At 35.2% G+C, this 26,622-nt stretch overlaps 1 protein-coding gene across 2 annotated transcripts in view; it reads right to left on the reverse strand.

The window, feature by feature from the left end:
- LOC127848389 (uncharacterized) overlaps positions 1 to 26,622 on the reverse strand; it is a 54,601-nt gene that overhangs the window by 18,214 nt on the left and 9,765 nt on the right. For both annotated transcript variants that reach the window (XM_052380837.1, XM_052380836.1), the window contains exons 2-5: positions 23,571 to 23,673; positions 16,342 to 16,481; positions 14,497 to 14,653; positions 5,129 to 5,259 (exon numbers count right to left, since the gene is read on the reverse strand). In XM_052380837.1, coding sequence (XP_052236797.1) covers positions 5,129 to 5,259; positions 14,497 to 14,653; positions 16,342 to 16,481; positions 23,571 to 23,673 — 531 coding nt within the window. The remainder of the gene's footprint in view (positions 1 to 5,128; positions 5,260 to 14,496; positions 14,654 to 16,341; positions 16,482 to 23,570; positions 23,674 to 26,622) is intronic.

A 26,622-nucleotide genomic window follows, 5' to 3' on the forward strand; every position in this document is an offset into this window, starting at 1 on the left:
ATAGTCGATAGTGAAGAAATATACTCATAATAAGGCACATGAGTACACATATGATGTGCACTCTCGTAGTATATTTTTATCCACTTACACTAATGTGTGCTCTGACAATGCTAACACACATTTCATACGTTGAATATGCAACTTACAAGTAAAAAAATAACACAATAGTTAAACTTGTGTTTTCATTATATTTATTTATTTAGAAAAGTAAATTGCAAACTTTATTTCAAAGTCAGCGTATACGCCGACTACATTTTTAAACGATATTTCTTGTTTTAGTTAGTTGTTTTCGGTTTTAGCGATTATAAATCATTTTTGAGGTTGTCTAAAGTATGCCTGTTGTAATTGGTGAACTCATGTCCAAAGTTTTATAAATTTAGAATTGTGAATATAAACAAGCTTAACCTTCTACTAACCTTCTACTAATGCGTTGCTAGCACCCGTAAATACAAAAGATCGCCGCTATCTGTTCAGAACAAAAGAACGTTTCCCAGAAATCCCCGCTGTAGAAGCATGAACGAGGTTACGACACAGACCATTCGTATAATTATTGTAATTAATTGTTTGTTATATTCGGTTTGAGCAATTATGAAGCATGTTTGTAGTTGTCTATCGTATCGCTGAAGTTATTGTTGAACTCATGTTCAACGTTTGATAAATTGAGAATATAGGCTAAACCAGCGTAACCTTATACTACTGCGCTGTTTTCCCAAATCTATTAATAGCCTCAGATAATGAATTACCTGTACTACGTCATTGAGGTGTATGTGAGAGCAACTCTGCGTGGAGATTGCCGTGCAATTGGACTCTCACCTGTTTATCGGCAGCCGCATCTATTAATAGCCTCAGATTATGAATGAGCTGAGCAAAAATACTACGTCATGAAGACGTAGCAAAAAGTGGACTATTTTAATCATTTATAAACAATCTCTTCCGCGACACGTATAATACAATCAGTGTTAATTTATTCTTTTCTATATAAGCTCCGTTCGACACTATTACATTTAACACGATATTCATATAATGTTTCCATTTGTGAATGAATAAAGTTGGAGAACTGAAACCTGTTGCATATATTATACAACTCTTTCTCGCGCGGATACGGCGTGTGTGGCAGGTAGAAGGCTCTCCGTAGATAAGCCAAACCGACTTGAAATTTTGAGCAACAACATTAGCTGGTCGTTACGCGACCAACTAAATAACTAGGTATGAATGATTGCAACACAGTCATAAAATTCATAAAGAGCTTGTAATAGAAATGAAAACAAAACTGGGCAGTTATGAATTCAGTATTATAACAAATTATACAGTTATGTCTTCAGTATTTAAAAAAATGGATAAGTATGTCTTCAGTATTTAAAAAAGGACAGTATTTCACACACAAAACTGGACAGTTAAGTCTGGAGTATTTCAAACAAAACTGGACGGTTAATGTCTTGAGTATTTCAAACTAAATGGACAGTTACGCCTTCGATAAGAAATCTTTGTGAAAAGAACTGAATATTTCTGATTTATCTTCCATCCACTTGATTGCAAACATACAAAAAAAACAATTCTACATAGCTCTGTGAAAATGGGGTTTATTGCATGTGCGGAAAGTGATGTCCTGAATTAGCCTGTGCAGTCTGCACAGGCTTATCAGGAATGACACTTCGCTTTTTTGAAATTTTCATTTCAAGAAAGAAATCCAGTTTAGGCGGAAAGTGTCATCCCTGATTAGCCTGTGCATACTGCACAGGCTAATCTGGGATGACTTTTTAAGTACATGCATTAAACCCCCTTTTCACCTAGCACGGCCCAATTATATTTTTTAATCTGGTGACCTAGAAACACATGACCCATATTCAGACGTAGCCAAGACAACCTCAAGATAAATTCATGTATTCTGGCCAAATTCAGACTTAAACCCTTTACCACTTAGATACAAATTTTTACACATTTGTTGTCCATTAGAAAGTTCAATTTAATTTAAGACCTTTCTTACTACATTCAAGTTTTAAAGGTTTCATTTCCAACCCTTTGTTACTGATGAGCAGCAAACAGCATAAAACCTGAACAGACTGCGAGTTACTTGCAGGCTGTTCTGGTTTTATGCTGGTTGCAAAAGCCATTTTCACTTTGCTGCTGATGGGGGAAAGGGTTAAATTGCGCTTCTCAAGTGGTTACAATGTGTTTCTTAGATTTTACCTATAGTCCAAATTTTCGATGCAACTGAAACACATCGAAATGGCCTAGAAAGTGTAAAAATAAACATTCTGACCAAGTTTCTAGATTGGATGAATGAGCTGAAAGTTGACACAACATGATTCAGTAGTATAACAGTAGACAAGCAAAGACTAAACACAAAAGCTCACCATGAGCTCATAAAAGCATTCACTTCGACAAACAAGATAACCTTTCTTTAAACAAGAGCACAGCATAACGGGTGCCAACGCTTGGCTGCGTGTGCAGTTTTGAATAAATGAAAGCTTGTCAGAATTTTTTTAGAGGTCACAATGACCTTGACCTTTGACCTAGTGACCCAAAAATGGGTGTGGCGTGTAGAACTCATCAAGGTTCATGTACACATGAAGTTTCAAAGTTGTAGGTGGCAGCACTTTGACTTTAGAGGCAATGTTCAGGTTTTAGCACGGCGGACGGCGGAAGACACGACACGGACACGACGAGCTGGCTATGACAATACCTCGGGTTTTCTCCGAAAACAGTTGAGCTAAAAATAAACATTCTGGCCAAGTTTCTTGATTGGATAAATGAGCTGAAAGTTGACAGAGCATGATCGATTGTGACAGTGGACAGACAAAGACTGAACGGAAAAGCTCACCATGAGCTTATAGAAGCAGTAACTTCACCAAGGTAACCTTCCTTTAAAAAGTTACTGCTTTTTACAAACGCTGACTTTGAAACAGTAATATTGCATGGGGGTGCAATCATAGAAACATTTCGTGGTAACTTTGGTGATGAAACAGATTAGCTTGTACTGTAGGGAGTGTTGGTACGGAAACCAGGTGGTTAGTCTTTAGGAAAGGTTATATCTTAGACAGATGTGCTTTGAAAACCCAAACTACAAGCCGTGTTTGGTGTATTAATAAATTTAAGTGTATCCCATAGCGTGTTATTTGATTTCAACAATGTGTGAGTTAGGATAGGATAAAAGTGTATTACATCAACATGTGGACCCAATGACCATATTTTCCTGACTATAAGACACACAAAAGTCCAGTTCCCTGCATCTAACATTGTAAAGATTCATATAGTTGAACAAAATCGAAATAATGATAGCAATTATCTGTTACTTATAAAGAAAGAAAGTAAAGACAAAACTAGACCTCAGAATAAATTTTGCTTTTACTTTATGATTTTCCCCCAGAAGTTACAATTTATAACAAATTATAACAAACTCAATATCAATCAATTTATGTGTTGTTACAAATGAACAAAAACAAATGAAAATACATATGTATGGGGTACCTTTTTACTATTTTTGTATAAACTTCTTGATATCAGTAAATGAATTTGATATCCAAATATGTACAGGTGAAACCAGATGGCTTGAAATTGTGGTTGGCTCATAGTCTAATAAGCACCAATTTTGTACTGCTTCATATTCATATTTTCTGTTGTTTGGCTAGCATTCAAGAGAGTCAAATAATCGGATGACTTGAACAGTTTATTTCGTCCCTGTCACAATTTTCACACCTTCTTTTGTTTTTTGGCTTGAACTCGCATCAAGGTCCATAAAGCTTTTAATGGATAAGGAGCGTTTTATTACCGGTAGTGCTACACTATAAGTGATGTGACAGATGTTGCAAACTAATAATTCTCTAATGTAATAATTGATTTGAGCAAAATATGTCATTGGCTCTATCGTTGATTGAATTGATTCTTACATGTTCCCGGAAATGTGCTTCTTCTAAAGTACATTTATATCATGATATTTGTAAATGAATGTGAAACTGTTTATAAATATTTATTTAAAAATATCTAGTTAATGTTTTTATCACATGCTCTACCCTGTTTCCCATGTAATACAACCATTACATATTTTTTATTACACATGTGAAATACAACATTTTAAAGCGTTTTCATTGGCTTAGTTTTCGTTTATTGACCAATCGCATTTTGTTATTTTACTGAAATGACGTTGCAACGTCATATTACATCACGAAATGTAAACAACATTCGGGATTTATCATTATGTTTGCGTAAATATTTATTTAATTTGCTCATTTAAAAGCATGTGATGAAAAAGATCTGACACTCGTTGGCATAGCATGCCCTTTTTTATGAAACTCGTTTAGGAAATTCGTTAGTAAGCTCGCCAAAGGCTCGCTTACTAACAAAATTCCTGAACTCGTTTAATAAAATATGGTATGATATGACAACTTGTGCCGGATCCTTTATGTATCAATTCATAACCAGATAGAAATACGGAGTTTATTAAGTATGAAGAGTCTTCCACGGGATATGAAAATCTAATGCAGACTTATGTAAGTAAACAATTTATATAAGAATTCGTTTGGCTCAGATTTTGGTTGGCTCTTACTTGTCGGAGCCATCGGGTTTCAATTGTACTTCTTGATATCAAGAATTTGATTGTTTGATAAAAAAAAATGATTTGTTTGATTTCATAATATCAATTAATATTCAAAATTTTAATTTTGGTTTAATGTATGTAACACAGTGCATTTCAGCAAAATTATATAGGGAAAGAGTAGGAATGGACATTATCAATAAATTAAAATTAAAATACACTGTACACTGTATCTATGTTGTACAGTCAACTTAAATCTGAAATCAAGCTTAAGTTTTTATAAAACATTTAATGGATTGACATGTGAATACATATTTGGAAATATTTCAGGATAGTTTATATGCGTCTTATAATAATAATGGTACCATGTGTCTTTTTTGTGGATGCTATTACATATAATACTGGATATAAGGAAAACGCGTCTTATCTACAAATGCCATCTAAAGTAAAGAAATAACGGAAGAAATCAATAAACTTGTGGATAAAATTTGAAACGTTATGGAATTAGGGGAAGCATAAATTAGGGGAATCATCTAATCTAGCGATGGAACTAACAGGTAGGAAATAACTTTTTATATGAATGGAAGTATCACATACTTTGCTGTTTCTGGATGACCTGCCCTTGCCTGGCAGCTCTTCTACGTCGCACAATGACGATGTAGATGATTACTGCGACCACTACGCAGCCTACGATGACACCAACCACGATTACAACGATATTGACCTGCCTTAAAAAGAACAAGACTTTAAATGCAACCTTGTGTGCATAAGTACAATTTTTCAAATAAATTAATTTGAAATTAAGCTAATGAAAATTAACAAACAAGAGGGCCTGAATGGCCCAAAGTCGCTCACCTGAGATAACAAGATATTATTGGGACAAATCTTCTGACCAAGTTTCATGAAAATCAGAAAATAAATGTGGCCTCTAGAGTGTTAACAAGGTTTTAATATAGCCATATAATGAAAAATGCCCCGCCCCCTGGCAGCAATGTTTTTTAACCAACCGGCATCATTTTTTAACTCGTCCAAGAAATTATAAGGATGAATCTTCTGACCAAGTTTCATTAAGATCGGACAGTGAATGTGGCCTCTGGAGTGTTAACAAGATTTTACTATAGCCATTAAAGGAAAATTGCCCACCCCTTGGAAGCCATGTTTTTCAAGCAAACATAATTATTTTTCAAACTCATCCAGGATATCATTAAGACCAATCTTCTGACCAAATTTAATTAAGATTGGACAATAAATGTGGCCTCTAGAGTGTTAACAAGGATTTATTAAAGCCATATATAGCCATATAAGGAAAAATACCCCGCCCCTGGTGGCCATGTATTTAAAGCAACCAAAACCATTTTTAACTCATTCAAGATATCAGTGAGACAAATCTTCTGACAAATTTTCATGATGATCGGAAAATAAATGTGACCTCTAGAGTGTTAACAAGGTTTTACTATAGCCATATATGGAAAAATGCCCCGCCCCCGTGGTGGCCATGTTTTTCAACCAACCGGCATCATTTTTGAACTCGTCCAAGAAATTATTGGGATGAATCTTCTGACCGAGTTTCATGAAGATCGGACTATAAATGTGGCATCTAGAGTGTTAACAAGATTTAACTATAGCCATATATAGCCATATAAGGAAAAATGCCCCGCCCCTTGGCACTCATGTTTTTCAAGCAAACATAACAATTTTTAAACTCATCCAAGATACCAATACAACAAATCTTCAAACCATATTTCATGAAGATCGGACAATAAATGCGGCCTGTAGATTGTTAACAAGGTTTTACTATAGCCATATAAGGAAAAATTCCCCGCCCCCTGGCGGCCATGTTTTTCAACTAAAAGGCATCATTTTTTAAGTCGTCCAAGATATTATTGGGATGAATCTTCTGACGAGGTTTCATGAAGATTGGACAATAAATGTTGCCTCTAGAGTGTAAACAAGATTTTACTTTAGCCGTATATAGCCATATAAGGAAAAATGCCCCGCCCCTTGGCAGCAATGTTGTTCAAGCAAATGTTACTATTTTCAAACACATCCAAGACATCATTGGGACAAATCTTTTGAACAAGATTCATGAAGATCGGAAAATAATGTGGCCTCTAGAGTGTTAACAAGGTTTTACTATAGCCTGACAGTGCTTTCCACAGGCCAATTAACTATCCCTCACTGGGGCGTATTCCTGAAATTTTCCGATCATTGTATTTTGGCTGTAACTGCAAAAAGCCATTTTTAAGATCAAAGCGATATCGACTTCGCCGAAACTTTTGAAAGCCGATTAACGATCCTCTATCAACTACATCTAACGCTTTACCCAACTAAAGCCTGCTTAAGGGCAGAGCGTCGCTGTATTGGAAAATCAATATTGGCTAATGAGAGCGTACGCTTTGTATAAGCGGCAGCACTCGCAGGCAGGCAAAACCAGCAGTTAAAGGCTCTATAAAGGTGACAAATCCAATTATTATGCATATAAACTGGTCTAATTTTTACCTGATTTTAGTTACTATTGCATAAAAAATGCTAATAACACAGCTAAGGTGCAACGTTGTCAAGAAGTATGGAAGATATACCCGTTTCATAATTGGAAGAAATGTTAACAACTTTGCAACTAACGTGATTTGTAGCCCCAAAGCGGTGACATATGCTAAAAATAGCCGAAAGAACATTCAATTTTAATTATATTTTAAACAACTTTTTACCAGCAGAAAGTAACTTATTAGATCACTACAAACGTTTTGACCAGTTAGAAGAGACCTACTTTGTGAGTGATACCGGAAAACGTTGAAAATCAACGATGTTTTTTTGATGACCTGAGTCACTTTCACTTTCACTTTCCTGAGTAAACAGCGATGTAAATAAACTGATTGTTTGTAAACACGATTGACTTTGAGGACACTGTATTTTGAGCTCAAAACAAGTTGTATTGCTCATATTTTTATGCTAATGTCCAATAGCATATACATATTGTTTTTTGATAACCTTTATAAATAAAATACGGAAAAAATAATTAAAAATCGGTAAATAATTACGGATCTTCACCTTTATAGAGCCTTTAAATCATGCAGACGACTCGTGACGTTCATGTAATTGCCAAAGAAATCTTGGCCAGTTACTTAGAAGACTGACGATGGCTGTAATCCTCGTGGAAGTTGTGCATTTCATGAATAACACTGTCAAAACATGTACTCGACTCGTAAAGCGTTTTAACAAATTATCGTTAATTTAATTACGCAACGGTTAATGTTTTCTTGTAGTCTCAAATGAGCATAAATAAATTTGTAATCCGAAACCCACTTCCGAATATAAATTTAAACTCTCCGTTAACAGATTCTTACTTCAAATAAACAGTGATAATATATTGTGTGTTGATCCTTCGTCTAAATAAACAGGGCGCGAAAAGTATGCAGCATGTACCTGTCGCGTCATGTGCATAGAAAGCGTGGGTGTATTGAGCGTTGTATTACCAAGCACACACCACGGCAAGCGATTAACGCATGTTAAGTGGCAATATAAAATATTATTTCATCAAATCTATAAATAGTCACTGATGTCGAAATTTATTTGATACTTGGCAAAATGGCAACGTTTGTTGTCAAAGAAATTATTGAGAACTTTTATCGTCAGTATTTACCAGAAAGTGCTTTTAAAAATTGGATTATCGGGTAATGAATAGAAACTTGAAAAGTAGTTAGTATACAGTAATAGAGTCGGATTTATTGGGGAATCGTTTGAGTCGGGGTTTTACTATCTTTACGGGAAAGTTTAAAAACAACTATTTAACAAGAGATCCTGAAAGGCCCAAAGTCGCTCACCTGAGATAAAAAGAAATGACCTGTTTTTTTGCAGCCCAAGATATCAATGGAAAACATGTTCTAACCAAGTTTCATGAAGTATGAACAACAAATGGTCCCCTGGTAGCCATGTTTTTCAACAGACCTGAACCATTTTTGAACTCGTCCAAGATATCATTGTGACAAATCTTCTTACAAAGTTTCATAAAGATCCGACAATAAATGTGGCCGCTACAGTGTTAACAGGGCAAATATTCATGACGCACAACGGAAGACAGACAATTGACAAAAAGTGATCACAAAATTCACAGAGAGCAAAAAATATTATGCTCATAAAGATTGTCACCATGTTTGAAGATGATATTATTAAAACTAATAGAGTAAACTAAATCAAGATATGATAACAACATTTGCACTGAGCAAGTGTCATTCAGCTTGAACTAAAAATGTGACTAAAAGTATTCACAATGTTCCACTATAAACAAATGAAGACATACAAAAAAGCTACCACCCCTTGAGAGCCTTGTTTATAAACAAACATGAACTATTCTCACCTTGCAATTATATTTCCTATTAAAAAATCAATAAATCTGTTTTAAAACACAAATCTTACATAATGTGGATTATTGTATTAAACAATAAAACCAAGTTTATTTTAGTAGAAATGTGGACTCTTCAAGGGAGAGTATCTTGAGCATGATAGTATGTTGATGAATAAAGAATTCTCTCAAATTTCTGAGTGGGAGTTACTGCCCATTGTATAAATACAAAGTTCTGAGATCACTTCCTTTCTGGCATTGGATTTCAAGGCTTAAACATACAGAAAAAAATCGAAATTAAAAATTTAAATTAATCTGTACATATATTACTTAGTTATATAACAAAAACATCACACAATGTCTGGAGGAGGTAAACCAGCCAGCAGGAATGAAGAGGAAAGCTCAGACAAAACTGCCAGAAAATCAGGAAACTAGAGTGTTCACCAGCTTTTTTACTATTTAAATATAAGGAAAAAGACCCCCCCCCACTGGCTGCCATGTTTTTTACCAATCCAAACCATTTTCGAACTCAACTGTCGTATCTAGAAAACAAATGTTCTGACCAAATTTCGTGAATATTAAGCAAAATATGTGTCTTGTAGACTTTTGACATGTTTTCACTATATACATATAGAGAAAACTTCCCCATTCCTTGGCGGCTATATTTTGCAACCCGTGATGACCATTTCCGAACTCGTTCAAGATATCTATAAAATCGATGTTTAGAAAAGTGTGTATGTTGATTAGGCAAAAAATGTGACTTCTAGAGTTTTCACAAGCTTTTTTATTATATAAATATAAGGAAAATGACCCCCCCCCCCCTGGCGGCCATGTTTTTTTACCGATCCAAACCATTTTCGAACGCAACCGTCATATCCAGAAAACACATCTTCTGACTAAATTTCATGAAGATTGGAAAAAAATGTGACTTCTAGAGTGTTCACATGTTTTCACTATATACATAAAGAGAATACTGCCCCGCACCCTGGCGGCCATGTTTTTTTACCGATCTGGTACCGATTTCAAACTCGTCCGAGATATCAATGAAATCAATGTTTAGACAAAGTTTCATGATGATTGGGCAAAATTGTAACTTCTAAATTGTTCACAATGTTTCTCAATAGCCATATAAGGAATACTGTCCCGCCCCCTGGCGGCCATGTTTTTCAACAGACTGGAACCATTTTTGAACTCAACCAACATTTCATTTAGATAAACATTTTCACAAAGTTACATGAAGATTGGGCATCAAATGTGACTTCTACAGTGTTCACAAGGTTTTTCTTTCTTTGACCTAGTGACCTAGTTTTTGACCCAGCACGACTCAGTTTAAAACTCAGTCGAGGTATCATTAGGACAAATGTTCTGACCAAGTTTCAAGAAGATCGGACAATAAATGTGGCCTCTAGAGTGTTCACAAGGCAAAATGTTGACGACGCACGACGGACGACGCACGACGCACGACCGACGACGGACAAAAGGCGATCACAAAAGCTCCACCATGAGCACGTTCTGCTCAGGTGAGCTGCAAATGTAAAAGCAGACATAAGACAATAATCCGTATTCTATCAAAAGGGCCTGTCATTTCTCTCAGCGCTACCACAACACTTGCATGGCATTTCAAAATCTGTAACAGCCCCAAGTGATTGCTGCAAAATATAAATAGTCATACACATTTGTAAAATATAAAAAATAATTGGCTTTCAAAATCACTCAAGTGTCATCACAACGTCCTTACAGCCATCAAGATATTCAAAGTACAATGGTTGCTATAGCAGCTTAATCCCCCAATATATGATGAATGTGATCTTGTTTCACAATGTATAACCTTGACCTTTTAGGTAGAGAAATGGTTGCTTCACTCAGCATGATGGTGGACATCATGATGGTAGACTTTAGTGCGAAGCTATTAACTCCATCAATCCGTGTTCTCCATAAAAAAATGATTTGGCAGTTATATTTTTATAGAAGCCAGCAACTTAGACGGACATTTTTTGCGCTGTTTTGAATTGATATTTTGGGGAAAAGCGCCAAGATTGTTAACATTAAATCTCCGGCTGCCAGGGATTCCGGACACAGGTGATTAGCGTGTGGCTATGATATTAATTAGTAATAACATCATTTTGAATAAAAAAAAATTTTTTAACGTAAAAGCAACTTCTCTGAAAAAAGGTTCAATATCAAATATATATATATATATATATATATATATATATATATATATATATATATATATATATATATATATATATATATATATATATATATATAACAAGATATCATACTCAAAATGACCCGAAAATAGGGTTCATTGCTTTGAACAGCCATCACTTCATCAATTGTGAAGCGATTTCCATGAACTTGGTCTACTCTTATTTAACACATAAATGAATTTCCTTTCTAGAAATTTATATATCTTGCAATATTTTTACAAATGCTGGGTCAAATTTTAAGACATAAAACAATACAAAACTTGCGTGACCTACTCGTCAACTATCAGACCCTGACTTTTGTTAACAGATATGTTTTTATTCCAGACTTAACAGGTCATTTTTCATCAAGGAATAACACAAATACATTTTGATTGATATGCATGATTCTGTAGTACATAAAATCAAATATGTTTTGTTGTTTTTTAATCACTCAATAATCCCTAAGAAAACATAGTAAGCATGTTTCCTCATGTTAATCATAATCATTTAATGGAATATAATGTACATTGTATACCTTTTTGTTTATTCTGCAAACTAAGTCAGATACATAAAATCTATTTATGATTAATGATAATTAACTCTCTCAGTAATATTCACTATTAAATATTATTAACATCATAATAAATACACTGTATTGCATGGTATGTGTTTTACAAATATCACTAATACTGTTGTATTCATATTGACATCAAGATATGTGATGTAAATGTATGTGTTCATGTAATATGTACGTGTATGTTATTTTTTACCAGTAAACAAACATTTTGTTGAGTTAAGTTCTATCTATGGTGACGACTGTCATTAAATATGTAGTGCGTATTGCTTTAATTCTGTTTTAGTTGAAAAGCATGTTTTTGAACCCCTTCGAATGCAATGAGTGAATTTTGTTTTTTATCTACATTAATGTTTAGTTTGATATTATCAAAAACAAATTGTATGATGAGCAGTTATTCTTTTTGTGTCAAATGGAAGCTATACAAAATGTTCAATTTCTGAATTCACCCCTATTCCCAGAAAATGTGCATACATTTTTAATATAATGAATATGTTTACCATGTTCCATATTATCTGTCCAGAACTTACTTTGTTGATTTTATTGTTATTTTTTGTCTTAAATTCTTACAAATGGTAATATATATGAAAACGTCTTTTTTGTTTTCATCGCAAATATGCATATTTAATGATTTATAATACTGCAATTAATTCTGTACTGTGTAATTAATTACGGTCATAGACATACGTGAACAATGGAGTTAGTAACAGCACAAGCTGATCAGCATAACATGTAATGATACTCATTGAATTGAAACGTCATTTCATACAAAACAGCGCTATTCAGCGTTTGTGACATGATACACAGAAATGGCATAACTTCGTCAGTTTCATGATTTGGATGCTAACATTTCGTATTTTGATTATAAAGATGTAGCACTTTCATAATACCGTATATGCATGACTGAAAAAGTAATTTTTTGACCAGAATAGTCAAAATCGCATTCCCAGCAACATATATATTTGATAGTTGATAGTGATTTTTTTTTCTTCCGAGAATTTGATTGTTTTGTTATAATTTGATAATATTTCATTCAAAATGATATTTTTACTAATTGATATCATAGCCGCATGCTAACGACCTGTGCTTCCGGAGAAAACTGCATCAATATATATCACACTTATGTTGGACAGACACACAAACAAGCAGTGTGAAAGGAGGCACAAAAACAATAGAACCTTGTTTAACAATAACACTCAAAATACAGAACCTTGTATAACAATTACACACAAATAATAGAACTTCATTTAACAATAACACACAAATGATTTACACACTTAAAATGAGCATTGCAGTTAAGGGAATTAACAGAGTTGTTTCATCAATTCTTTTCCTTGTGTAGCTATGGGTCCGTTAAACAGACTTATTCTCAAAGCAAAATGGTATAACAAAATCCCAATTTGAAAAAAAATCCTCAAATTTTTTTTTCTCATAAAGAAGTGTCTAGTTAATGATTATTAAATCTCATAACTAGTAATTTTATTTCAATTGAATCTAACAGAGTATATAAATATAATTTTTATGATTCTGTTCTTATAATTTAATTACATTTTGTATTATTAGGAGTTCTATAACATTAAATTTTCCCAAATCAGCAGACTTTTCGAAACAATTCCCAATGCCGACATTGCATTTTTTTCCAAAATGGCCAGGCAAAGGCCTTCTTATATGTTTGCATAAGCTTATGACAAGAGTGTACACATGTTTGATCTATGATTTAAACAGGTGACCTTAGTTTGAATGATAAACATTCTGACCAAATTTTATAAACATTTGAACATTTAACCAAATTTAATAAAGATTGAGTCATAATTATGTCCTAAAACATCAAGATTGTCAGAAGCTCATGAAAAGGCCGGGAGCAGTAAGATTCGTGTTATAATTCTTAATTTATAAATAACAAGACTATTGCCATGCAATAAAAGTCCCCTACCAGTGAAACTCCACCATTTTCCAGCAATATTTCTAGTCTATTTGTTGCCATAGCAACCAGAATTCTTGACGTAGGAACATAATGAAATGATATGCATAATCTCCATATTGCCATCTATTCATATTTGAAGTTTCGTGAAAAAATATGAAGAACTTCAAAAGTTATCGCAGGATCCACCATATTCAGCAATATTTATAGTCTATTTGTTGCCAAAGCAACCAGAATTATTGACGTAGGAACAAAATGAAATGACATGCATAATCTCCATATTGCCATCTGTCCATGTTTCAAGTTCCATGAAAAAATATGAAGAACTTTCAAAGATATCGCAGGATCGAGAAGAGTGCGACAGACAGACTGACAGACTCACAGCGCAAACCATAAGTCTCCTCCGGTTTCACCGGAAGGGGACTAACAAGACTATTGCCAAGCAATATATATGTCCCCTACCGGCTCCTACATTGTCAGATTTTTTTTTTTTTTTTTATGACAACCATAATTTTTGACGTAGAAACAAAATGAAATGACGTGCAAAATGTCTATATTGACATCTATCCATATTTCAAGTTTCATGAAAAAATATGAAGAACTTTTAAAGTTATCGCAGGATCCAGAAAAGTGTGACAGACAGACTCATAGACGCACAGAGCGCAAACCATAAGTCTCCTCCGGTGAAACCGGTAGGGAACAATAAAAACATGGCTTTTTTTTTCTTGCGTAGAAAATGGCTGTTTTTCATTAATGTCAGAAGTTTGCCACTCAAGTTTAAAAAAAAGTTTTCATCTAATTTCTTCATAATTTGGAACAGTTTGCAGCTATTTTTTCTTAATTTAGCAAATTTCTTGACCCATGTTTTGATAAAATGCAGGGGCCAAAGCCCCTTCACAATGATGGGAAGAAAAGGCCCTTGAACACCAAGGTTCATACTTGCGTTCTGTCGTGTACACCATAGGGTCACAACACCTCTGCTCATTAGGGTCACCGCAGCACTTGTCAAACGAGTCCGTCATGTTGGTCTCGGGGCAGACAAAGTACCCGAACGTGCTATTCTTTAAGTTCACCTCATTGTAGCAAATAGTAGGCTCTGAAAAAATAAAATAAGTAGCTCTGGAAAAAGGGGGCTTATTGCATGTGGGTAAAGTGTCGTCCCAGATTAGCCTTTGCAGTCCGCACAGGCTAATCAGGGACGACAAATTCTGCTTTAATGGTATTTTTTTGTTTAAAGGAGGGATCCTCTTACCACAAATCTTAATCAATATACTAGTACTACAAAAAAATTAACATAGACAGTTAACCAAACTTAGAACAAGTCCATCTAAATATCAAAATAGCTGAACAAAACTAATTTAAATATGTGTCCATAGGGCAAAGATGTTGGCTCATTTCACTTTTATCTCAAAACTCCACATACCTGAAATAACTTAACCGTGATCTGAAAGTCATGCATATAGATTCACACACGAAAAATCAGTGAAATACCTCACAGCCTTCCGGAAAAAACTCCTGAAAAGGAATGCTGGATGGACAGACATGCAAACACACGGTAAAACTACTGTTGTTTTGCACCCTAGGGGGGCACACACAGGGATAATACCTCTGTCAGGGTACCGGTAGTAGAGACTTCTGTGTCCCACCCTACCGGGGGCATAAACAGGTACAATACCTCTGTCAGGGTACCGGTAGTAGAGACTTCTGTGTTCCACCCTAACGGGGGCATAAACAGGGACCATACCTCTGTTAGGGTACCCGTAGTAGAGACTTCTCTGTTCCACGCTACGGGGGGCATAAACAGGGACCATACCTCTGTAAGGGTACCGGTAGTAGAGACTTCTGTGTTCCACCCTACGGGGGAGTATAAATAGGGACCATACCTCTGTAAGGGTACCGGTAGAAGAGATTTCTGTGTCTAACCCTACGGGGGAGTATAAATAGGGACCATACCTTTGTATGGGTACTGGTAGTAGAAACTTTTCTGTTCCACCCTACGGGGGGCATAAACAGGAACCATACCTCTGTAAGGGTACCGGTAGTAGAGACTTCTGTGTCTCATTCTACTGGGGTCATAAACAGGAACCATACCTCTGTAAGGGTACGGGTAGTAGAGACTTCTGTGTCTCACCCTACCGGGGGCATAAACAGGGAATATACCTCTGTCAGGGTACCGGTAGTAGAGACTTTTGTGTCACAACCTACCGGGGGCATAACCAGGGAACATACCTCTGTACGGGTACCGGTAGTAGAGACTTCTGTGTCCCACCCTACTGGGGTCATAAACAGGGACCATACCTCTGTCAGAGTACCGGTAGTAGAGACTTCTGTGTCCAACCCTACGGGGGAGTATAAATAGGGACCATACCTCTGTCAGGGTACCGGTCGTTGAGACTTCTGTGTCCCACCCTACCGGGGGAGTATAAATAGGGACCATACCTCTGTCGGGGTACCGGTAGTAGAGACTTCTGTGTCCCACCCTACCGGGGGAGTATAAATAGAGACCATACCTCTGTCAGGGTACCGGTAGTAGAGACTTCTGTCTCCCACCCTACCGGGGGCAAAAACAGGGATCATACCTCTGTCAGAGTACTGGTACTATACTACTGTGTCCCACCCTACCGGGGGCATAAACAGGGACTATACCTCTGTCAGGGGACCGATAGTAGGGACTTCTGTGTCTAACCCTACCGGGAGCATAAACAGGAAACATTCCTCTGTCAGGGTACCGGTAGTAGAGACTTCTGTGTTCCACCCTAACGGGGGCATAAACAGGGACCATACCTCTATCAGGGTACCGGTAGTAGAGACTTCTCTGCCTGTAGCTACTGAGGCCATACACGGTCCCTATGGCAGCTGCAGTCTGCCATGACCCCCTCGTAAAGCTGGGGCCGCTGTAGCGCACACGAACGCGTGTCGAACTGCTGAATAACAATGAAACAAGAAAATGATCCGTTACATGAAATACAGTTACTATCTTGGTAATAAAACTGTTAGGGAATGACAGTGGCCTTTATGACAGGATTGTCAAATATTGACCTTAGTCATATTACTGAATTATAACACACATAATATACATCTTCATTAAAATCCCAATTGAAATAGGACAAATAGTTAAAAGGGCATATTGTTATATGTAATACTAATGATATTATATAGTATTATTATATTAACAATTTACTTACATATGTTTTATTAACTAAAGATACCTGCTAATAATCCATTGTTTATCACAACACAGTAATTCCAATCCAAAATTACGCTCCATGTTTGTTTACTATGACGCTGTCAGCGAACTGTGTAGGAATACGACCTACATTTTCAATTACACAATATAATGTGGTTTTTTTTTTCAAATTATTGTTCTTCAAAATTAATGGTTTTCACTTGTATTATTAATCTTAGGATGCATTTGTTTATTGCATTTGGTAAAGTTATGTTCCAGTTGCAAATGCGTTGGAACTATTTTGTTGCGCGTAGAAAGCCTATGCATCGTATAGTTTTGTGTTTTAATTGTAATATTAAACTGTTAAACAGATTTTAAATGCAGAACATGACTGCCTGATATGATGTATTAATTTAATGTGTTTTAATATGAATTGCTTTTTATAATGTAACAAATCATATTATTGACTTACTGTGTTAATTTAGGATTCCGATTCTTTCATTGGTTAAGGAATTCCTAAGTGCTCGTTGATTGGTCGAGACGCCTAAGTTTCGGAATCCTAAAACATCTTCACTATAAATAGCGCGCAGCATCACGGATTCATCACCTCGGTCACTGACTCAAAATCTATGTAATTTAAAGTCGAAAACCTACCAGTTTAAGCTGAAGTCACCATAATGGTAGGGAATAGTTCTATAAGCTATTAAGTATTGTTAAGTTATTACAAAACTAACCGAATGACAGTGATGCTGCGCACCTTCATCATATTCATAGTTATTTATTTGTAAACTAAACTTCTAAAGTCTCGATCTACGATTTGAATAGATTCGTTAAAACTCTACTCGGTCGTTTGTTCAATCCTGACAACTTAGAAAGAAGTGTCTAGGTATTACAATATTGACACTTTTTTTCCCCTTAATAAAGATGTGGATTAAAATCATGTTGAAGCCATCTTTTCAAGGAGATATCCATCTATTTACAAGTAATATTTATATTGATGAAATAGTTAAGAAATTCCAACATGCCAATAACAGTCGTGTGATTTAAAAACGACCACAAGGGAGGAAAATGCCCAATCCCACTTACAGGGTTCAAATAAACACTTCAATTTTGAAGAGATTACGCAAAGTTTACAACCATTTCACTTACATTGTAACTTGTAAAATAAGTTTTACAACTTAAAGGGTGGAAATCAGCTGACATGAGGCAAAATCACACCCCTTTAATAAGTATTCAATTCAAACTCATGCATACACAAAATTGAACACTTCAACGAGAATTTTACTTCACTACAGTACAGTTAGCAATAGAGCACATACGTTTTATGGAACTAATGTAAATTTCATTCAAAATAATCTTAAAACCCTAGAGATTATCAAGCACTAATTTAAAATGGGGCCTTTTCAAAATTAAGAATTTAAAGAATTATGAAAATGTAATAATAAGCATTTATATAAAGGAGACGTGAAATAATCTAACTTTCGAATAAAATGTTGTATTAACTACCAATATGCCCCCTGAAGATTGGGCAAAGATTTATAAAATACTTTCTGCAGATGCAATAGCTAGTATTGCCTATGGGAAAATAGTATATTGAATTATATTTGAGAATAAAAACCTTAATGCCCTTTCATCTACAAAAAGTCAAGTATTCAAATACAATATTTAAACCTGATTGTCCTTACAATGGAATTTAAAAAAAAAACCGTGCTCTGTGTAAAAGGAGTTTAATGCATGTGTCTAAAGTGTCATCCCAGATTAGCATGTGAAGTACGCACAGGCGCAGTGCCACACACAAAGGGCCTGTGAAAAAACACTAGACCTAGTGTTAGACCTTATAAAGTTGACCGGTTACAAACAGCGCTGATATATAATTGGACCAATTGTTCAGACCAAGTTTTATGAAGGTTGGGTTAAAAATCTGGCTTGTTTTGTTCATTGAATTGACTATGTTTTTTATCCAATATAACTAGGCCAAGATTCGATTGAATCAGATCTTCTGACCAAGTGTCAATGTAACCTCAAGGGTGTTAATAAGGTCATTATTAAAAACGGACAACGCAAAACAGACAAAAGGTGGTAACCAAAGCGTACCAAGAGCATATTGATCTCAGTCGGGCTCAAAAAAAAACCTACTAAATAATAACCGTGAGGTTAAAGGTTAAATCTCACATGAAACACATCAGATGCAATCAAACCTCAAGTATCAAGTGTGAATATTGATCTCAGTCAGGCTAATAAACACCCTACTAGATAATAACTGCATGGAAGGTTAAAGGTTTAATCACACATGAAACACATCAGATGCAATCAAACCTCAAGTATCAAGTGTGAATATTGATCTCAGTCAGGCTAATAAACACCCTACTAGATAATAACTGCATGGAAGGTTAAAGGTTTAATCACACATAAAACACAGCAGATGCAATCAAACCTCAAGTATCAAGTTTGAAAATATCTTATCTGATACAGAAACGCACAGCAGCTGGCACATGTACATCACTAACAAAGCAAACAAGATCAACATTCTGACCAAGTTTCATAAACATTTAGTCATAAATGTTGCCTAAGAGTGGTAGTGAGGTTTTCTGATCCAGCGATCTACACATGTAGTTTCTGGACGCATGAACCAGATTTGAACTTGGTCTTGATTTAATCAAGAGAAAAAGTATATCCAAATTTTAAGAAGGTTAACCCTTTCACACTCAGAAGCAAAGTGAAAATTGCTATGTGCAAACAGTATACATGTAAAAATGGACCAGCCTGCAAGTAGCTCACAGTCTGTTTGAAGTTTTATGCTGTCTGCTGTTATCAGTATCTAACTAAGGCTTGGAAATAAGCCTTTAAAACTTGAATCTACAGAAGTAAGAAAGATCTTTAACTACATTTTAATTTCTAAGAGACAACAAATGCTTCAAAATACATATCTAAGTGGTTTAGGGTTTATTCATTAATTCTTATGTGCCCTATTCTACTTTTGTATGTATTGTAAGGGTGTATATAAATACATAATTTAGTTACACAAAGGCATATACAAAACAAACAGCTTCTTATTTTAAAGAATTCTACACAAAATAAACATGCATATAATTCTGTTAGAGTTTCAGATCAAAGTTACTACATCAAAACATTCGCTAACGGACAACCTAAATTTTAAACATATTCTCATCATATTCAGTTCCTACATACTAATAACTAAATTAATAAATGGCTAAAAGAGTTTTGTTTACCTACTAACATGTTCAGGGGCAGTATTCCAGAAGCTTCCTAAGTTTTAACTTAAGTTAAGAAATTTCTTAAATAAATTTCTTAAGTTAAATTTGAAATGTCAAAAACAAAACATGAGACGCTTAGTATTTCTCTTTAAGAAATTCCTTTAAGAGTTAAAGGAAGTTAACTTAATTTTCAATATATGAGAACAAATACACCGTGTAAAGAAATTTATTAAGTTTATGAAGCTACCAGAATTTAACTTAAGTGAAATCTTATGTTTAAAGAAAAAATGGCGGAGATAAGGAAAAATATTGCGCAATGTTTCAACTTTAATTATTTTTTAACTTAAGAAGCTACTGGAATACGGCCCCTGGTCAGAAAGTCAAAATAACTATCTTGCTAATCATAAACTGATGTTAGCAAATTATTCAACAGAAAATAATTGAGCCCGGCTCTTTCAAAAGGGGGTTTAATGCATGTGCATTATGTGTCGTCCCAGATTAGACTGTGCAGTCTGCACAGGCTTTTCAGGGAAGACACTTTCCGCTTTAATGATATTTTTGTTTACATCAAGTCTCTTCTGAGCAAAAATCTAGTTTAGGTGGAAAGTGTCATCTTTGATTAGCAGGTGCGGACAGCACAGGCTAATCTGGGACAACACTTTACGCACATGCATTAAACCCCAATTTCAAAGAGCATGGCCCAATTGTTTAAGGAAAGTCAGTACATTTGTAAAACTTAATTAAAAGCAAAGAAATTGAAATTGAAAGCAGTAGACTAGTTGTTTAAACAAAAGGTTAGGCCAGATTTGTTTTATAAAATGATTTTCGAACCCGCCGACTCCAATTTTTGAAACCAAACAAAAAAATCTCAATGTTTTTCGGATGCCAAAAGGTGGCTTTTAAACACGAAACACTTGCCGGGTTTCAGAAAAAGTTCAAATGAGTTATAAATCATCGTAATAAACCCAGTTATAATTACCCACAATAATACGTGAACATCCTTCATCATGTACATGCTCTGGTATTTACCAAAAGCTACGCCATCATTGTTTGTTCAAAAAACGCTATGTACAACGCTTTCATCAGCAAAGTCTGCTCATTTCCCAATAATTATGCAACCGTAAAATGAAATCCTGAATGGAATCGATTTGTAAGTAAATATTTTATTATTTCTTTACAATTTTATAGAATTGATAGTATTAATATGACTTAACATCATTATGAAAGCAATAAGAAAAGAACGATTTTAATTTAACAGGTGCTTGAAATGCGAAACCCATTTACGCCTATCAACTTTAAACCTTCTATATTTAACGCACAAATACGGTCATATTTTAGAGAATAAAATTTTATGCGTTGTTTAATGCAGTTGTAGTGAAGAATTTGTGCATAAAATATGTGTTTTTTCGTTATTTTCAATGTGTACGAATTGGGTACGAAACTTCGGTTTTGTACCGAACTGGTTCGTTTCAAAAGTTCAAAAATCGCAAAATCAATTAAAACGATTTCAAACCATGAATGTCCAAATAAAATAGTCAAGTTTATGGGGGTTATTATCGGATTAATGGCTCCTGTATGACATTGAACTATAAATTATGTTATCCTGGGAAAAATTGTCCCGAAGATCAATAATAATAACGATTATTAGGGACGCTATTTCTTAAATCAATACCATGACAAAAACACATGTTAATTTGTTTCAACAGGCATTTGTGAGCATTTATGTGTAACAGATTCCATTATTATAATATTCTGGGAACGATATATTTAAATTAAGATACCAACTATTTCTGAAATGATAGTAGGTCTTTCACTCGATGTACTATATTCCGGATATGTTAAAATTCGGACATATCAAGATAGTGATATTTATGTGTTGATTTGTTGTATATAGTTTGTAAAAATATGTTTTGTGTTATTTCAGACAACAAAAATGGATGGTGGAAATTATCCTGGGCCTTTCTGTCAAGAAATATTTGTGAAAAATATTTATTTAATTGAACCTGGAAATAAACCACCACAGCTAACAGAAAACCTTTTAACAATAGGTGTTTTTTTAGAATTTGTTGAATATTGATAATAAACAGAAGTTGATGTATAGCATGTCCAAATGACCAAATGTAACTGTTTAACAATTTGAATTGAGATGCTTTATTTTCTGATGCTTGATTTATTTTTCCGTTCAGATGATGCATATTTGTGGGATTCTAGGTTTTAATAAATAATTCTGAAACATTTATGCAGCATACTGTTACATTATTGTTAACTATATTATAATATGTTGGTTATCTGCTTTATCAAGTGGAAAAAATGTTATTTATTTAAAAATAAAGCTTATTAAGACTTATGAAGGTAGATCTACTTATTGTTATTTTTGTTTTAACATACTTCTCAAAGTAATAAAAATATAGTCAATGCCATTATTCATTAATGTAGTAAGGTTCCTTAAATGATTGTCCTTATTAATAAAGTTGGAATTACCGGCGGTTTTCACACCGCGATAAAGTGGCAACAACTTTTTGGGGGCCAGTGAAACCCCTGAAAAGCGTTTTATTATGTTATTTGTATTTGTCTGCGGTATTGATTTTTACTGGGCAATACACTATTTAATGCTTCTTTTAAACCTCAATAGCTTATTTGTTGTTTGTTGAGATAAAGTATTTTTAATGCAAAATATGGATTCCTTGTGAAACAAGAGCTGTCAGAGGACAGCACGCTCGACTATTCGAGTGCTTGACAGTATAACGTAAGCCATCATGGAGAGGGGGGGGGGGTATAATGTGGGTGGGTGGTCATTTAATAGATGATCTTTCAAAAATAAGGAAAAAAAATAAATAATAAACTTGGGGGAGATTCTGGGGTAGAGCAAGGGGGATGTTTTGAGTTAAGTGCATTGTAGTGTGTCAGGTAAGTGCCGTTTTGTCGAATTATGAATCATATGTGATGATAAATAAAGAAGTTATGGCAATTTAAGCAAAATGTTCAATTATCTAAGTATAAAAAGGGCCATAATTCTGTCAAAATGCTTGATACAGTTGTTTGCTCTTGTTTATAGATTGGGATCATGCTGGTAAAGAAGTATGCAAAATATGAAAGCAATATGTCAAAGGACATAGACACTATTTGAGGTGGTACGCAAAATTAAACATAGATTTATCAATAATATGCATATTCTAAGTATAAAAGGGGCAATTATTCTGCCAAAATGCTAGATACAGTTGTCTGCTCTTGTTTATTGATTGGGGTCATGTTGGTTAAGAAGTATGCAAAATATAAAAACAATATGTCAAAGGACATATTTGGGGTAGTACGCAAACTTTAACATTTGCACGCTAACGCTAACGGGAATGCCGACGCCGTGATGAGTAGGATAGTTCCACTATATATATTTCATATATAATAGTCGAGCTAAAAAAAACATAGAGATGGCAAGTTTCAACCAAATGAGACAATTAAAACAAAAAAAATTAAATGATAGCAAAATGAAAAAAGTTATTTAGTTCCACGCACGAAGTCCGCAAAAAGCAGAGGAACTATGACCAAAATGCTCAGCAAAAAACCACCAAAAATATGGACAAGTGAAAAAAATTGCATAACTTTTGATCCAGTTAAGATATTTTTAAAATTCTTACCTAGAACCTGACTGGTACGAGCGATATGAAGAGGACCCGAAGCCACCACGCGAGCCTATACGTGAGCCGCCTCCTCTTCCCCTACGACCCTCACATACTGAACCTGTGCATGGACAAAAGAAAGAGTAAGGTGAGTCCCACAACCCTCACATACTTCACCTGTGAATGGAAACAAGACAGAGTAAGGAGAGTTCTACGACCCTCACATACTTCACCAGTGAATGGAAACAAGACAGCTCAATGTGAGTCCCACAACCCTCACATTCTGCACCTGTGAATGGAAACAAGACAGAGTAAGGAGAGTTCTACGACCCTCACATACTTCACCTGTGAATGGAAACAAGACAGAGTAAGGAGAGTTCTACGACCCTCACATACTTCACCTGTAAATGGAAACAAGACAGAGTAAGAAGAGTTCCACGACACTCACATACTTCACCTGTGAATGAAAACAAGACAGAGTAAGGCGAGTCCCACGACCCTCACATACTGAACCTGTGAATGGAAGCAAGACAGAGTAAGGAGAGTTGTACGACCCTCACATACTGCACCTGTGAACGGAAACAAGACAGAGTGACTCATACGACCCTGACATACAAAACCTGTGAATGAACATAAGACAGAGTGACTAATACGACCCTCACTAACTGCACCTGTGCATGGACAAAAGAAAGAGTAAGGTGAGTCCCACAATCCTCACATACTGCACCCGTGAACGGAAACAAGACAGAGTGACTCATACGACCCTCACATACTGAACATGTGCATGGACAAAAGATAGAGTAAGGTGAGTCCCACAACCCTCACATACTGCACCTGTTAATGGAAACAAGACAAAGTAAGGTGAGTCCCACGACCCTCACATACTGCACCTGTGAATGGAAACAAGACAAAGTAAGAAAAGTTCTACGACCCTCACAAACTGCACCTGTGAATGGACACAAGACAGAGTAAGGTGAGTCCCACGACCCTCACATACTTCACCTGTGAATGGAAACAAGACAGAGTGACTCATACGACCCTCACATACTAAACCTGTGAATGGACACAAGACAGAGTGACTCCTACGCCCTCACATACTGCACCTGTGAATGGAAACAAGACAAAGTAAGGCGAGTCCCACGACCCTCACACACTTCACCTGTGAATGAACACAAGACAGAGTGACTCAAACGACCCTCACATACTGCACCTGTGAATGGAAACAAGACATAGTAAGGCGAGTCCCCCGACCCTCACATACTGCACCTGTGAATGGAAACAAAACAGAGTAAGGCGAGTCCCACGACCCTCACATATTGCACCTGTGAATGGAAACAAGACAGAGTAAGGTGAGTCCCAGGACCCTCACATACTGCACCTGTGAATGGAAACAAGACAGAGTAAGGTGAGTCCCAGAACCCTCACATACTGCACCTGTGAATGGAAACAAGACAGAGTGAAGTGAGTTTTTGAGCTGCGCTCTTCAAAAATGTTGCTTAATGCATTTGTGTAAAGCTAATCAGGGATAACACTTTCTGCCTTTTCGCTAAGAGATAACCTTTCAACGAAAAATACCATTAAAGTGGAAAGTGTTGTCCCTGATAACTGGGACTACACTTTATGCACGAGAATTAACAAATGACCATAGGGTTCATGACACAAACACCTCCACCCTGTACCCAATTTGGATTGACCGTTTGCAAGTAATTTGCCAATAAAACAACATTCCGTTAAGCAGTGGGTCCAAAAATGAAGTTGTTTTGTAATGATAAAAATTTCGGATTTTAATATCGAAAACCCATAAGGTAAAGATTCAAACCTCATGAAAACCTTCTGGGTAACAGTTAAAAAATAACATTCTGATCCAAGTGACATATAGAACGCTATATTTTAAAAGATCTAAACACTTTGACAAACATTTAAAATCCTGCCTTTTGAAATTTTATTAATTTTTTCACTTTAGTTTTAGTGACTTCTGCTTAAACGTTTATTAGAACTGATTATCTGATTGATTTTTTTTTTAATTGCTTAAAATTATTCATGACATCATTATTTGCTCAAGTATATATTATTGTTCTCTCAATTAAATCTTGCAATAATTATTCGTGAATTTGTGTATGTATCTGTAAACATTGATTTTAAGATTGGGCAAACCTATCTTCACTGAGGGAAATTCAATATTCAAAGAACCTTTCCCTCAGAGGCAAGTGGAAGCTCTATTTACCATGTAAAAGTTCATTTAGATTGCAATAACAGATGATTCTCTGATGATAGTAAAGTATGTCTTTGATCAGAAAGTCGCAAATCTTTAACCGTTTACCACTTAGAAGCAAAGTGAAAATGGCAATGAGTAACTCGCAGTCTGTTCAGGTTTTATGCTGTTTGCTACTCATAAATATCTTAGGGTTGGAAATGAAGCCTTTAAAACTTGAATCTAATAATAAAGGTCTTCAATTTAATTTAACTTTCTAAGGCACTACACATGCGTAAAAATATGTATCTAAGTGGTAAAGGGTTAAATGAACGGGTCCCTTGAAACACTACTTGTTAATGTACAACTATTGCCTGATGAATAAGCAGAAAAAAGAATCTGAATCTAGGACATCTAAACTCCGGGTAACAAACATGTTATTGGCTTCTACAACCCCGATCAATGAAGTCAATAATACATACACTTTATGCTGGGTTTCAATGGAATAGTTGTCAATGTCATAAATAATTCATTTGTGCCTATGCTTTGCTTTATCAACAAATAAACAGTAAACACTCTGTAAATGATGACAGTAGCATATGGAACGCCGATGCTGCCTTCTGATGGCACTGGTCTTTATGTTCTGTGTATTTACTACGTTGTTTTGTGTAAACTACATATTGTCCTGTAGAAACATCATTTTGTTCTGTACATTTTTCTTTATGCTATGTGCATTTGCAATATCGTTTTGTACTATCGACATTTTGTTAGGTGCATACATCATTTCATTTTGTGCATTTGTCATTATGTTGTGTGCATTTACTAACTCGTTCTGTATTAACGACATTTCATTTAGTGATTACATCATATTGTGTGCAT

Source organism: Dreissena polymorpha, chromosome 10, assembly GCF_020536995.1.
Source record: "Dreissena polymorpha isolate Duluth1 chromosome 10, UMN_Dpol_1.0, whole genome shotgun sequence".
Taxonomy (NCBI): domain Eukaryota; kingdom Metazoa; phylum Mollusca; class Bivalvia; order Myida; family Dreissenidae; genus Dreissena; species Dreissena polymorpha.